The sequence below is a fragment of the Bremia lactucae genome, linkage group LG6, assembly GCF_004359215.1.
Source record: "Bremia lactucae strain SF5 linkage group LG6, whole genome shotgun sequence".
Classification (NCBI taxonomy): Eukaryota; Oomycota; class Peronosporomycetes; order Peronosporales; family Peronosporaceae; genus Bremia; species Bremia lactucae.
In genome coordinates, this window is record NC_090615.1 from 5,820,447 (window position 1) to 5,833,962 (window position 13,516).

At 44.3% G+C, this 13,516-nt stretch overlaps 7 protein-coding genes across 7 annotated transcripts; 4 read left to right on the forward strand and 3 right to left on the reverse strand.

Annotated features, from left to right (window-relative positions):
* Positions 1–600: 600 nt before the first annotated feature.
* CCR75_000955 (uncharacterized protein) lies at positions 601–1,023 on the reverse strand (the record flags this gene model as incomplete). Its single annotated transcript, XM_067959060.1, has 1 exon — positions 601–1,023. The coding sequence occupies one exon, from the start codon at positions 1,021–1,023 to the stop codon at positions 601–603; it is 423 nt and encodes a 140-aa protein (XP_067818101.1).
* Positions 1,024–1,320: 297 nt separating this feature from the next.
* On the reverse strand, positions 1,321–1,578 carry CCR75_000954 (uncharacterized protein; the record flags this gene model as incomplete). Its single annotated transcript, XM_067959059.1, has 1 exon — positions 1,321–1,578. One exon carries the CDS (start codon positions 1,576–1,578, stop codon positions 1,321–1,323), a length of 258 nt encoding a protein of 85 aa, XP_067818102.1.
* Positions 1,579–3,633: 2,055 nt separating this feature from the next.
* Positions 3,634–6,052, forward strand: CCR75_000953 (uncharacterized protein). The gene is made up of 3 exons (XM_067959058.1): positions 3,634–5,047; positions 5,117–5,195; positions 5,255–6,052. The coding sequence occupies exons 1-3, from the start codon at positions 4,589–4,591 to the stop codon at positions 5,950–5,952; spliced, it is 1,236 nt and encodes a 411-aa protein (XP_067818107.1). The 5' UTR covers positions 3,634–4,588; the 3' UTR covers positions 5,953–6,052.
* A 788-nt stretch (positions 6,053–6,840) lies between these two features.
* Positions 6,841–7,710, forward strand: CCR75_000952 (uncharacterized protein; the record flags this gene model as incomplete). Its single annotated transcript, XM_067959057.1, has 1 exon — positions 6,841–7,710. The coding sequence occupies one exon, from the start codon at positions 6,841–6,843 to the stop codon at positions 7,708–7,710; it is 870 nt and encodes a 289-aa protein (XP_067818108.1).
* Positions 7,711–7,965: 255 nt separating this feature from the next.
* Positions 7,966–9,875, forward strand: CCR75_000951 (uncharacterized protein; the record flags this gene model as incomplete). The annotated part of the gene is made up of 3 exons (XM_067959056.1): positions 7,966–8,077; positions 8,142–8,620; positions 8,695–9,875. 3 exons carry the CDS (start codon positions 7,966–7,968, stop codon positions 9,718–9,720), a joined length of 1,617 nt encoding a protein of 538 aa, XP_067818105.1. The 3' UTR covers positions 9,721–9,875.
* Positions 9,876–10,794: 919 nt separating this feature from the next.
* On the forward strand, positions 10,795–13,112 carry CCR75_000949 (uncharacterized protein; the record flags this gene model as incomplete). Its single annotated transcript, XM_067959054.1, has 5 exons — positions 10,795–10,878; positions 10,929–11,024; positions 11,125–11,191; positions 11,271–11,472; positions 11,528–13,112. The coding sequence occupies 5 exons, from the start codon at positions 10,795–10,797 to the stop codon at positions 12,138–12,140; spliced, it is 1,062 nt and encodes a 353-aa protein (XP_067817911.1). The 3' UTR covers positions 12,141–13,112.
* Positions 12,227–13,048, reverse strand: CCR75_000950 (uncharacterized protein; the record flags this gene model as incomplete). Its single annotated transcript, XM_067959055.1, has 1 exon — positions 12,227–13,048. The coding sequence occupies one exon, from the start codon at positions 13,046–13,048 to the stop codon at positions 12,227–12,229; it is 822 nt and encodes a 273-aa protein (XP_067818106.1).
* Positions 13,113–13,516: the final 404 nt, after the last annotated feature.

Sequence of the window (13,516 nt, forward strand, 5' to 3'; positions counted from 1 at the left end):
TGACGTAAACTTTGGATCACGATCACTAATGATTACCTTCGGATATCCGTAATGAAGCGCAACGACATCAGAAAGGCTTGCGACTTCGGCGCATTGGTGTTTTTTGTAGCAGCATATCAGAAGCTTCGATAGTTTATCGACCACTGTCATAATAGCGAATCCTCTGACACCGGTAGGCTTGTTACGAAGTCCATCGAGACTACTTCCCAGCACTCGTCAGGAACTGGAATTGCCGTGAGCTTGCCACTTTCTTGAGCTTGCTGTTCTTCTATCCCGAAATGTTCCGACCTTTTTTATGTACTATCAAACGTCTTTCTCTAGATATCGTCAGCAGCTATATTGCGCTACCTTGAGTTGTGCGCGACGCGGCCTAGGATATGCAGCAGTAAATTCAATCCTGATTATAAATAATTGCGGTATAAGAATATCGTCTGCTAGAACGCACAGCCTCTTCCCACGATCAGCTTAAGATTCAGTAATCTCTCCTGTAGCTCATACTTGTCGTGATCCGTATCCAAAGTTTTCATAAATTCGCGGTCTTTGGTGTAGGTGCTCATTGACGCCATCTTTGTTGTAGGTGAGAGGTGGATGATTGAGATACTAAAATCGATGTGATGGACTTGATCGTGAACTTGTAGTAGTTGATGACTCCGCAAATTGGCTGCAAGCTATTCCTGATCGAAGCCACTCGCCTCGAATTGACGCTTGTCCAGTAGCATAGTGTTTCTTTGTTAGCCGTAATATGTCGGTGTGCTCGTTAATAAGACTGAAGTGCCAACTCATGACCTTGTCGTCCACTACAACAGAAGCATCCTTGAACTCGACGAGCTCTGTGTTCATTCTTAGGCACATACAATCTGCGCCTTCTACCGCTGGCCTGGAAGCGGTGCCGTTAAGGACCTGCTCTTCCAGCGCTGGTACCTTCTGATTACCGATATGGCGCTGCTGATGGACAGAAATGGCATGATGCCCAGTCAATTTGCAGGGCGTATTCGCACAACCATAGAATGCCAAAAATCTCATCTTGATTTGCAATTAGCTGATTCTCCGTAAAGGTCATGTTTTAAAACACGGTGCGTGGTTTAGCATGATTGAAAGTATTTTTGGTGGAAGCAAAGCTCTTGACGAAGCCTTCGTGGTTGATCATTTTCGATGAACGCGGTTAATGTCAGTTTGGTCAATAAGCAGCCTTTTTGTTGCGCAAATTCGCTACTATTGATGGCGTACCAATTGAGATTTTGCTGGATCTGTGGGGTGATCTGTTCTGGACTGGCTACTAAGGCCAATTATAACGGGTTGATGAGTCTCTTCCCTCACCGGCTAAACAAGTGACAGTTTTGGCAACAGTGCACACCAGCAACTCAATCCATGGCTTCGTCGGTCACACTGCGTGTCGACGTCCTGGCCTCTTACAATTAATGCACAACGTGCGTTAATAAATGCTCTTCGTGACGCTTCTCGCACATCGTAAATCTCCATTGGCTCGGATTGGTGATAATCAAAACGCTGGCGAGTATTTGGCACGTGTCGATGATTCATACCTGGCGTGAAGTAGAAGACGGTGTCGACGTCATTCATGATCTACATTTGGATCATCCGATGTTTAAAGCGATTCACAAAGTCACCAAGATCTTTACAATGTTCTTGTGCGATATTTCCAAGTTCGTATCTGAGGTCGGCGGGTACAAATTCTTGCCTAATGTGAAAGAACAGTTCATCGTCAGTGTCGATTTTGTTGCGTGACTAAACAAACCACCCTGCTACTGTGCCTGTGAACATGCTTCCAATTGTCGGAATAATCGTGTTTGCCATCGTTGCGCTCTTCCCCTCGATGCGCCTCAATTCAATTACTGTTGCACATTCTCTTTGAACAAACCAAAGGACTCTTGCATTTATTCGCTGCAACGAAACGCCTTCGCTGCGTCAAGGCGAAGGTCCTCAAGTGTCGTCGCATCGACCATCTTTCGCATCATCTCTTGTTGCTGCGCTATCATTGCAAGTATGTTTTACATGCGCCCCACGTTTGAAGACATGTTCATGGCTTTAACGCTCCGGCTTAAACAATTGATCGATCGGCGTCGTCGATAGCTATGTGTGACGATCAAGTCTGGAGGGCAGAGTTAGGGTCAGAGTTGGTTGCTGGACCAACAAGAGCTACCAGATGTAGTGTCAAAGCTTATAAAATCAGATATAACATGTTTGCTTAGGTCCTTAGTTCACATCCATGTGCTACTTTAAGCCTACAGATTGTCTTGCTGATTTTCTTACCGGTATTGTGCTTTGGCTACCGCCATGCATATACGCGGTTACGCTCTGATAAGGCAAATTACTTCGTAAGCTGGCGCATTACTCCCTACAACGTGTCTGGATTATCTTTCTTCCTCTAGCTCACGCACTGTTTGTGATTACATCGACACCGCCAAGCTGGGTCATGAGAAGGTACACCATCAAAATTATGCCAAGCACATTTCCAGCTGCTTCTTCATGCCTTATGCGACCTCATGATTCATAGGAATAATGCACTTTATTGAAGATAAACGAAGCTCTTGCTGCTTATTCATTCATAGACAAGGTCAGTTTACGTAATTGTGCTAGTTATCTGCAAACATCGGTCCGTTTTGGACCGATGTTCGCAGATAACTAACACAATTACGTCTCTAATTTGATTCATAGCTAAGCCTCATACCATTTAGATTGGTATTATCATTAACTTATAGTGTAGTCACACTTAAAAACACGATGTGGGGGTATACTCTTGTAACGGGGCACTACTGACTTGTACTGCTTCAGTACAAGTCCACTTCGCACTGCTTCAGTGCGAGTGGTGTCCACGTCACTTCACGTGCAGAAGAAGACTCTTTAAAACACGTACTTCAAAGAGGGTTAATTTAAAATTATGTAAATATAATTAAGTTTTTCTGCTTCTATCTATTAATATTAACTTGATTACAAACTAATACAAAACATGTAATAAAGTCTTATATGTCTCTCTCTTTGCGCGCGTCCAGTGGTGACGACCGCGGAGAAAGTAGATATAATGGTCTATATCTACCAATGGATAAGCTTTTAGAATATTTACATGTAAAGTAATATTCTCCAAATATTCTCTACCTTTTAGGTAATATATCAATTAACAACCTTTAAATGTTTGTTTAATGTAACGATACACCCGTTTCAAATCTTCCGTTTAAATTGAATTTACGATAAGTTCGGTCGGATGCTATAGTCAGATCAAGCGCGATTCGAGGTGGTGTTTCGCAAAAGGTGCATAGCGAACAAGATAATCGCTTTTTTTACCTATAAGGCGCGACGCAACAGCTTCCTCGAGTTAGTTTATATAGGGCACATTTCATCAAAATGATAACAAAATTTAATTATTTCATTCTCGGTTTTTATCGCTCACCATGGTTCCTCTTGCAATAATGCCTTGATTAAGTTTATCAGAATATTTCATTATTTACATACCAACTGCGTCCACTATTAGATTCTAACTCTTCAAACCTTTTACAGCGACATTTATTTGAATGATAGATTCAGAAATTTTCATTATGAGGAAATGGAGACTGCTCCCACGAACGCTTTGATTGGTCAACAATTTGTATCCTTGTCCCATAATGAATGTAGTGCACATGAGAAAAAGTTGGCGTTGGGTGGAAGGAAGCTCATTTCTCCAAAGTACCTTCCCGTAAGCACCAGTATCGAAATGATTGCACGCACGGCTCTAAATCGTTCGCTCCGCATGGTGTCAACGCCTCGCGTCGCCGCTCAGGCCACTGCTTCTAGCGTCGTTCAAACTCGCACGTATCATGAGAACGTGATTGACCACTACGAGAATCCACGCAATGTGGGAGCCATGGACAAGACCGCGAAGGACGTGGGCACGGGCCTCGTTGGCGCGCCTGCATGTGGTGACGTGATGAAGTTGCAGATTCAAGTCGATGAAAATGGAACAATTGTGGACTCCAAGTTTAAAACGTTTGGCTGTGGCTCGGCGATTGCATCGTCCTCGGTGGCTACCGAATGGTTAAAAGGCAAGAGCGTGGAAGAATGCCTTAACATTAAGAACACGGACATTGCGTCTCACTTGAAACTTCCACCTGTGAAGCTGCATTGCAGCATGCTTGCAGAGGACGCCATTAAAGCTGCGATTTCGGACTATAAGCGCAAGCAGTCCAATTCGGGGTAGAATGGCTGAGGAAAGCACGAAACTTGAATTGCTTAAACTCTTTACGCTGATCTGGAGTTATCGTGAGCTGGCATGGAAAGTGAAACTGGCACATAGTTGCTCGCGTGATAAGGAAGACAGTCATGGAGTGAGGAGAAAGCTGTGAATTACTCAGTTGCTATTTATACTTTTGCCATTAATCACGAAGTTGTATTGCCCAAATTTGTTACCATTCCCTTTGACAAATTTTTAAAATTACAATAAATAATAAAAAACGTGTTTTTGCCTTCTAGCAGTTTTTTTTCTAGCACTCATCCACGATTCTTTGCAGATTCTGCAGTTCCGGCGCACTCCCACCTGTGCATGCCAGGCCATTAAGCCAATCAAATTTAAATCAACACGACTTTTTAAGGCTCCTCTACGATGCAGACACCGCGTAATGATTCTACCCCGGAGTCGCTACGCACGGCGCAGACTGAGTATCTGCCGCAGCACATCCTCGTCCTTGTGCACGGCAACAATGGCGCAGCCGCCGATTTCGACGCATTTGAATCCGTTTTAATCAACAAGTTTGGTAATCGTCAAATGCTAATCATTAAATCCAAAATCAACGAGTCGGACACGTCGTTGGGTGTCGAATTTGGAGGCCAGCGGCTCGCGAAGGAAGTGGTGGAGGCTGTATTCAAGTACGACCTTAGCCCCGGCGTGAGCCGCTACAAGCTCTCCGTAATTAGTCATTCATTGGGCGGGCTATATGCGCGATACGCGCTTGTTCAGATTATGGAATCTTTAACCTGTTTAGACGTAGAGTATATCGATTTTGTCACAATGTGCACGCCGCACTTGGGCTCGAGAAGAGCGAGAGGACCTTCTACTGTAAAGGTTTGGTGTACGAGTCTTTATTTTTGTGATTTGATGGCGTTTATGACTTAGTATAGTGTCGTTATACAGAATATTTTACGACTTGGTGTGCACAAGGTGCTTGCGTCATCAATTTACGGAAAAACAGGCACAGATTTGTTATTAGAGAGTACGTTGGCCAAATTGCAATATTGAAGTTTATGTATTCATTTAAGTTATGAGTTAAAGCACACGAGCTACAAGAGCAACTTTTCAGCAAAGGTGTAACGGCATCGCCTCGCCCCCTGCTTGAGATTATGAGTGAACCTGATTCTGAGTATTTGCGCTCACTTCAACGCTTCCGCAATGGTACATTAGTAGCCATGACGGATGGCGATGTGATTGTGCCATACTCCTCAGCTTCCATACGTAGTTATAGCCCATACACAAGCACCTTTTTGACGGAACGGTTTTTAGAGTGGCGGTGGCACATTCGCCATTCGGGCTTTGCGGAAGGCAACAAATGTGGTCACAATCACTCTGCGTATGCGTCATTCTTGGAGCAACTTAACTCAAAAGTCGATACATCAATTACAGTTGACGAGCAAGATCGAGGGCTTGACGCGAGCGGTGGTCCGAGGCTTCCAAGTATCGACGGATTTGATTGTGACAATAAGCAAGAGGTCGAATTTTCACACGAGATGTTGTGTAGTCTGCAGCAGGTTCTTCCATGGCGACGTATTGACGTGACAGTGGAGCCTAGCGGCGTCAAAGGCAAATTGCGACTGCACGACTGGCCCATTAACAAAATGCAGCCTTCCGACTGTCAGGCAAACGAATTTATCGATCTGCTATGCAATATGGTCGGTGCGGACCACGAATTATGCCCCCTTGCAGTGCCGGATGGTGTCGATCAAAAGGACATTCGGACTTTGAGGAGAACGTAATACCCTTAATGGAGTTTGTTTAAAATGACTACAGGACTCTTTTTAAGATTAAAATTTAAGATTAAAAAGTAACACGCAACGTGATGATTGCGCATTCACATTTAGAAAAATATTACAGTGTTGTGTCAGTTAGTTCTCCAGAGACCAGTCAGAAAATCTAGCGAAATGTATACTTGAAACAAGGATGCATTTTCTTCGCAAGTATAGTCTGTCAGTCCCTTTCCTTCAAGCAGCTTGACATATTGGTATTACTGCCCTTTCACGTAATAGATTGTGCCATAGCATTCCAAATAATATTTTATTGGAGCTGTGTTATGGTGAAGGTGACAAGGTAAACTAAAGTTTTTTCTTGTCGATGTAAGGTTAGGATGTTCATACCTATTAGCAGCAAAGTTGTTCTTAAAATTCATGCAAGTGTAACTCAGCTGCGCGTAAAGTGGCTAAGTTAGACTTGCAAGAATTCTATGGCTAATCGCAAACATCTTTTACTACACTACAAACTTTCGCTTTGCAAAATGTGCTTGATCACGCAATATCTTGCGGCTTGATGAAGGTAGTAAATTCACGTCATAATCGAGCGCGCCTTCATATTCCAATCAAGCTTCGCAAACATGAAACATGTATTGCTATGTTGACTTTTGCATAACGAGAACCTTTGTCGCAATATTGTGCCTACTCTGGCTCTCAATCTTATTGATATTCTTGAACATTCGATATTATGACCCTAACCTTTATTCTGGAAGCTTAGAAGAGAATCGATTAGTCTTAAGAATCAATCAATGCAAATGATGGCGTGATCACAAAATTGTTACAATTGAAAGTCTCATAACTAATTTTACCTCCACAATAGCAAACAAGCTTCAAGTTACAAAGGCAACAAGTGCAATAATGAGCGCAAGTAACGGCTCTTCTCCCGACGGACCAACGGCCACCGCGCAGCCTCAAGGCTTTGTCTTCTTCATTCCACCGCCACCCACTGTATGGGTACAATTTAATGACGGGACGCAGGTAGCGTTTACACCGTCGGCGCCACGGTACCTTCACTCTCTACTAAGTGGGGCCCCGCTCTTTGGAAACGCAAGTGCGGATGGCAACGAACGCGACAGCTTTGCAAGTGCATTAAATGAGTTGTTTCAGCGGGCACAGGCCCAGCACCACGGCCCTCCTCCAACCAGCAAGGTTTTTCTCGACAACTTGTCGGTGAAGACGTGGACGTTGGATATGCAAAAGACTGAAAAGCACACGGAATGCGTCATTTGCCTGAGTGACTACATGGAGAAGGATGGAATTATCTCGCTGCCATGTGGCCACACTTTTCACAAGGAGTGTGGGCTCACGTGGCTTGTAGAACACAATGTGTGCCCTACGTGCAGATACGAGTTGCCCACGCAGATGAAAGCAACACACGAGGCGTCTTTGCAGACAATTGTACCGGTTACAACTACAGCAGTAGTACCCACAACAAGGGCAATTGTTCCATCCTCGGAGCGAGAACCTGTTCAACAGGAAACGACGTTAAGTCTTACAGGTGTGCGTCGCTCGCGCCCCGCAGAGCCAATGCCGTCGCGTGATGTTCGCCAACGTTTGGATGGACCGCTATCGTCGCTAAATGAGGCGGTACTGGACTCTCTGCTAGAAGAAGAAGCAGATCAGTTGATGAAGGAGATGGAAAACTCGCGAAAGCTTGTCTGCAACGATCAGTCGGTTGAAATTGATGATCGCGACGTGGATGAGTTTATGAGTGAGTCGAGTTGCTGAGTTGACTCAAATCATTTCCACATAAGTGTAAAATAGCATAGCGGATATATAGGCGTGATACATTTTTTAGCATAAGAAGGTGAATAGATTAATTTTTGTATTTCAAAAAGATCAAAATGTTGTAATTTCGAATTTTATCGATCTACCTCAATATCGATGATGTGGGTACCTCAGATGTTCCAAAATAGTGGTACCCCGTCGTAGCCACCCGCACTTCACCCCTCATACGTTCTTACCAAGCAAGTGACATAGGATATGGCTTACCGCGGCATGAACTCTAACGCTGAGATCGTGAGCAAGTCTCAGGCACTTATGGTGAACGTAAGTGCCTCGAAAGGCCTTCAGGGTGTGCTCAAGTCGAACCTTGGTGCGTTTATTTCAACCCCTTCGTATGTTTACACCGATCTTTTCTAACAATTCTGTGGATCCAGGCCCTCGCGGCACGCTCAAGATGCTCGTTGGCGGCGCTGGTCAGATTAAACTCACAAAAGATGGCAATGTATTGCTCCACGAGATGCAAATTCAACATCCGACAGCGGCACTGATTGCTCGTGCCGCAACGGCACAGGACGACGTCACCGGCGACGGCACGACGTCCACGGTACTATTCATCGGCGAGCTCTTGAAGCAATCTGAACGCTTTCTAGCGGACGGATTGCACCCACGCATTCTATCGGAAGGCTTTGAGCTAGCAAAGGACGAAGCGTTACGCGTCCTCGAGAGCTTAAAGACCACAAACGTCGACATTCTAAAAGACCGCGAATTGCTCTGTAGTGTCGCTCGCACGTCACTACGCACCAAACTAGATCAAAAACTTGCCGATCAATTGACGGATATTATCACGGATGCTGTGCGTACAATTGCCGTTCCCAATCGTCCAATTGACCTTCATATGATTGAAATCATGCACGTACGTGTGAACGCCATGAAGGCAGTATTGTAATCACTCTTACATGCGATAGTTGACTTGTATTATGGATACAGATGTTACATCAGAGTAGCAGTGACAGCCGTCTAGTCAAAGGGTTGGTCCTTGATCATGGGTCCCGCCATCCCGACATGCCATCATCGTTGGAAAAGTGCTACATCATGACGTGTAATGTATCGCTCGAGTATGAAAAGAGTGAAGTGAATTCCGGCTTTTTCTACAATAGTGCGGATCAGCGTGAAAAAATGGTTGAAGCGGAGCGAAAATTCACCGACGACAAGGTACGTCAGATTATCGAGTTAAAACGTGACGTGTGTACCGAAGCAAATGGCAAGACGTTTGTGATTATCAATCAAAAGGGCATTGATCCCTTGTCGCTTGACATGTTGGCCAAAGAAGGGATTCTTGCGTTGCGTCGAGCAAAGCGCCGGAATATGGAGCGCATTACACTTGCATGTGGGGGCATGCCGATTAATTCGACCGATGACATGGAGGAGTCGATGCTTGGGTATGCTGGAAAAGTCTATGAGCAAACGCTTGGCGAAGAGCGCTATACGTTTATTGACGACGTGCAGCATCCCAAGTCGTGTACGATTTTAATTAAAGGTCCGAATGAGCACACGATTGCGCAGATTAAGGACGCGATTCGTGACGGCGTGCGTGCAGTGAACAATGCTATTGAAGACAAGGGCGTGGTGCCTGGCGCAGCGGCGTTTGAATTGGCCGCGCACGAAGCGCTGAATCAATTTAAAAGCACAGTAAAGGGTCGTGCAAAGCTCGGAGTACAAGCGTTTGCAGACGCTTTATTGGTGATTCCCAAGGTTTTGGCGGAGAATTCGGGTCTGGATGTTCAAGACACTTTGATTGCCGTACAGGAAGAACATCAGAACTCGGGTCGGCCAGTAGGTATTGACTTGTTTACTGGCGAACCCATGCTGCCTGACCAAGAAGGGATCTGGGACAATTATCGTGTGAAGCGGCAGTTTATTCACCTCGCGACGACGTTAGCATCCCAGCTTTTGCTTGTTGACGAAGTGATGCGTGCTGGCAAGAAAATGGGCGGTGGTGGTAATGGCGAGTAGGGTGTGACCTTGATTCTGACGCTGAAAGTTTATTTCTTGTCGGCGTTTTCAAACGAGTGTATGAGGTTGAGGGCTTTCAGATCACTTCCTGGTATAGCAATAATGTGATTTAAAGCTGAAAGTAACGCTTAAAAGTACTTGATTTCTCCTTTTGATCTTTTTGCATTACTTTGGCACGATCGTTTTCTTTTTTTAAGATGTGTTTTTAGATTAAGTACCAACAAAATGAGTGTAAAATGAGTTTTTTGGTCAATCTGACGAAATGAATTGGAATGCGATTCAGTCAGAATTTTAAAGCATCTTTTTTCCAGAGAAGGCTAATTTGTTTTTTTCAACAATTTCATTTCTGAGGATTTTGTAAGACTTAGTGTGACTTATTGCGGGGAGAATGCTGTCTCCATGAACCACTACATTCGAGCGTCTGTGTTTGTAGTTAATAGCGTAATTGCAAACAGCGAGACTATAAAATGCTACTTCTAAAAAATTTCGAATACGTGTTGACAGTTAAGTCTGACCGAGCTTCAAATTGATCTTAAATTAGGTGTGGTTTTATATTATTTTTTTTACGAAAAAATCTCACTCCGATTCGACTTAAAGTCAGGCGAGATATTGAACTATGGAAGTGCTCAGCTGGCTTATTGACCGTGAAAAGCTACAAACAACGTTTTTCTGCCTCATCAGATAGCAAACAATATTGTTTGTACACACAAATAAATAATCAAGTTTATCCGTTCTGCGGCAGATGTGATAAACTTCCCATTACGACGTCTAATTCTTCTGGCATTAAACACTAAAACAATCCTTTTCTTTACCGCACAAATAATATATAAAATACTAAAAGGTCGGTTATGGACAGCGCCACAATGACCATATAAAGACACAATTTCTTGCGATACGAGCGTTCTGCTACCAATTGCAACAAACGTCGTACCTGGCGGGTCATATTTGACGTCTCAGACACCTTTTCTTTCGTGTCATGGAGTTGCGAACGCTGGAGCTCCAAATCCACGAGCACGTTCTTTGCCAACTCTTCAGATGCAACTACAGTGCGACGTGCACGTTCAATATTGTCAGATGTACGCAGAAGCGATCGTACGCTCTGTAATTCAGACACACACACCAATCAGTCGAATACGAGAAGATCCAAAGACGGTCAACGTACGGAATCTTCTTGAAGGAAGGTGCTGTAATCATTATGGCGACGTAAGATCGATCCTGCACCTATACTACCACTCGTACTGCTAGTAAAGATTCCGCCTCCGTTGGCTCCATTGTGCTCGGCTTTCGATACGCGAAGTAAACCCGTCCGTTCCTGTTCATTTTGGCTCATTTGGTCATAAGCGATAACCGGTGACGCTAATTCTTGTGTCACATAATCTACATATTTGGTGTGCAAAACATCAGTTCACTTTTGTAATGAGCTTCGGGAAGACAAACTATCGCGTTGGCGGCACGCGTGGCGGCGCTGATCGTACGTCGCTAGTGCGGTTGATTGCGATGCTATATCTGTCAAAACTATACTAATCAATTGGTGTTTTGGCTGCGGTTAGAATTTAAGTGGGATGACGTGAAGAATGATAAATACCGAGAGAATTACTTGGGCCATTCGGTCCAGGCGCCTGTCGGTCGGTGGCAGAAGAATAAGGACCTTACCTGGTACGCCAAAGCTACCCAATCGCAGAGAGCCGAAGCTTTGGAGTCGGAACGTGCTATCGCAAAGCAGCGCGATGAAGATCTTATGAACGAGGCATTGTACGTAGCTTGTAAAAGCTCGACTTTTCGAAACGCTCACGGTGTTTAAGTACAGGGGTATCGCACCAAAGAAATCCCGCGAACCTATTGACAGCTTAAGTGCGTCGGAAATGAAAGAGCTACTTAAGAGAGGAGAGGCGGAGCGGGACGGAACAAGTGTCGAAAGGGTAGAAGGCCTTGGGGCAGCACCAGTAAATTCTTTGGGCTTGAAAACGGGAATCAAGCGGACATTAGTGGAGCGATACAAGGACCAACTTCTAAGTGGCAAAGCCGATATCACGTACGCTCTTCCAGGGTCAATAGCTGTCCCGAGGAGTGAAAAAGAAGCCAAGACAGCGAGAAAAGAGGCTCGTGACACTGAAAAAGCAGTGAAAAAAATCAAGAAAAAAGAGAAAAAAGAACGAAAAAACGAGAAAAAGGCGCGATGGAATCGAGAAGTAAAACATCGGAAGGAAAAAGAGGAGCGAAGCCGGGATTCCCGGTCTCAATCGCCTCGAATATCAATGCGAAGGTCACGTTCTTCCAGTCTACACTATCGAAAACGTTCTCGATCTTGTATACGATCATCAAAGCGTACGAGACATTATTCTCCGACTCGGGAAGATAAAACGCACACAAATTTGCACGTTTCTACGAGAAAACGCTCGCGTTCTCGCCGCCGTAAGTAATAATCAAATATATGTCAAACCCTTTATTATACTACCGCATTCGTCGTCTTTCTTTCTATAAGCGGAACAAATGAACTTGTCGTCATTTAATCCGATTTTGATGCTGTATAAGCCTTCTTTTGGCGTCCACAGCGTTCGGAATTGCCATCTTTTAACTCATATGCTGGCAAGTAGTGCCCTTCACGGGTATCATTACGTTTTCGCCAAAGTTCTGGATTCTGTACAGTGTCAAACACAGTGCCAAGTGACGTGTACCCATGATCGTACAGCGTACAGTAACTCAAGCTACAGTCGCGTAGAAAGCTCCAGACATCCGCGTATGTCCACTTCAGGATGGGATTGACACGCAGAAAAGGAGGCCATCCAGGGCTACTTGGAGCAAAGTGTTCCATGTCATCCGTATACGGATCTCCGCCACGTACACCCATGTAGATCCCTTTTATCTTTAAAGTATTAATCATGTCCTTCACACCCTCGACAAACGAACATTTGTACACGTGGCAATTTAATGCGTACATTTTGGTACATTTTTCGGTAAATGCTCGTACTTCCAAAAATTGGTCGTACGAGTCAAAGTACATCACTGGGATGTCCTGTAGCTGCGCCTGGACGCGAGTCTCGAGCTCGTCGTCTGGCAATAAGTCGACAAGAGGAGTACGTGACGATGCGAGATTTTTTTTCGAGTGCATCAGCTGCACTTCTTCGAGAACGCGTTTCGCAAGAACAATACGAAGTAGATGCAGTAACACAGTTGAATCTTTGCCCCCATTAAAGCTTAAGCAGACGCCATCGAGGCCGAAAATGTCGATGGCGCTACGCAGCACGTCGAGTGCTTTCTGCACCCGCTTCTGCTTGGCAGCATCGGCACTGGCAAAATATTGATCAAACCGCAGCAATGTCGACTGCATATTGGCGTTGCTTATTGTAAGTGTACGAACTGAAATTGTACGCCCAAGTGTACGAACTGGAATTGTAAGCACTCCTTGATGGTGCAGTTCGATTGTTATCCCACTTGTCGTTCATGGTTTTTGGCAAATGAAACGTCCGCAATTAACGAGCCAATTGAAGAGGCTGCCGTCACGTACACCTTCAAAGACTATCTTATTGAATGCTACAATATAGTTAACATTACAAAGCTCTATTTTTTTATTAGATTGATGTATTGCGAAAATGAGATTTACAAATAAATTCCTTTTTTTTTAAAAGACAGCTAAAAATTATGTAATCTTTTCCCTTTACTTTCCATTGTAGAAATTTCAATTTTGATAGTGTCTTAAGTGAAAACGGCAGACGCTTATTTGAGAAGTAAATTTTCACAATATTTAATTTGATAATTTTTTGAATTAATGTCTGTAACGACACAATTAATAGATATA